This window comes from Fulmarus glacialis, unplaced genomic scaffold (assembly GCF_000690835.1).
Source record: "Fulmarus glacialis isolate BGI_N327 unplaced genomic scaffold, ASM69083v1 scaffold12187, whole genome shotgun sequence".
Classification (NCBI taxonomy): domain Eukaryota; kingdom Metazoa; phylum Chordata; class Aves; order Procellariiformes; family Procellariidae; genus Fulmarus; species Fulmarus glacialis.
The window spans coordinates 1-565 of record NW_009225140.1 but is presented as its reverse complement, the minus strand read 5'-3'; the positions used below and the strand labels follow the sequence as shown (position 1 = coordinate 565).

The following is a 565-nucleotide window of genomic DNA, read 5'->3' as shown; positions in this document are numbered from 1 at the left end:
AAGAGCGTAACATACCTCACGAGGATCAAAGTAAGATCTGGCCAGAAGGTTTTCGAGGTGGATGTACCGCTCTGGCTGAGTTTGTTTTAGCATGATCATGGGATCTGTTTGTCTCAGGAGAGACCTGGCAGCACCTAGTTCCCGGAGCTCAATCAACTCCAGCACAACCTGCATCAAGAGACAAACATCTGCATCAGCAAAGGGTAAGTGGAAAACTCCAGAGAGGGGCTTCCACTCAGACCAGAGGAGTCCGTACACAGCCTGCACTCGCTCACCTGCTCATAGAGATCAATGAGGGTCTTGTCGGGCAGCTTCAGCGACTGTATGGCTTGCAGCACTGTGTCCCAATGCCCGCTGTTGATGTCAGCCACAAAGCTCTCGATACTGTCCACAGTGTTGAGGGACACAGTAGTTTCCTCCTGAAGAGTGGCGAGGGCTCGGTGGAGGCTGTTCTCCTTCAGGTACTGCATAATCAGTCGGATCACACTGCAGGGCAACAGCGCAGTCACGACACCAGCCCCCCGGGCTGCCCTTCCCCGCGGTCCTCCCCAGCCGCCGCAGCCCT

General features: G+C 55.4%; 1 protein-coding gene across 1 annotated transcript in view; it reads right to left on the bottom strand.

Annotated features, from left to right (window-relative positions):
* SMU1 (smu-1 suppressor of mec-8 and unc-52 homolog (C. elegans)) overlaps nucleotides 1-486 on the bottom strand; it is a 12,177-nt gene extending 11,691 nt beyond the window's left edge. The window contains exons 1-2 of the mRNA XM_009582385.1: nucleotides 276-486; nucleotides 16-168 (exon numbers count right to left, since the gene is read on the bottom strand). Coding sequence (XP_009580680.1) covers nucleotides 16-168; nucleotides 276-470 — 348 coding nt within the window. The 5' untranslated portion in view covers nucleotides 471-486. The remainder of the gene's footprint in view (nucleotides 1-15; nucleotides 169-275) is intronic.
* Nucleotides 487-565: the final 79 nt, after the last annotated feature.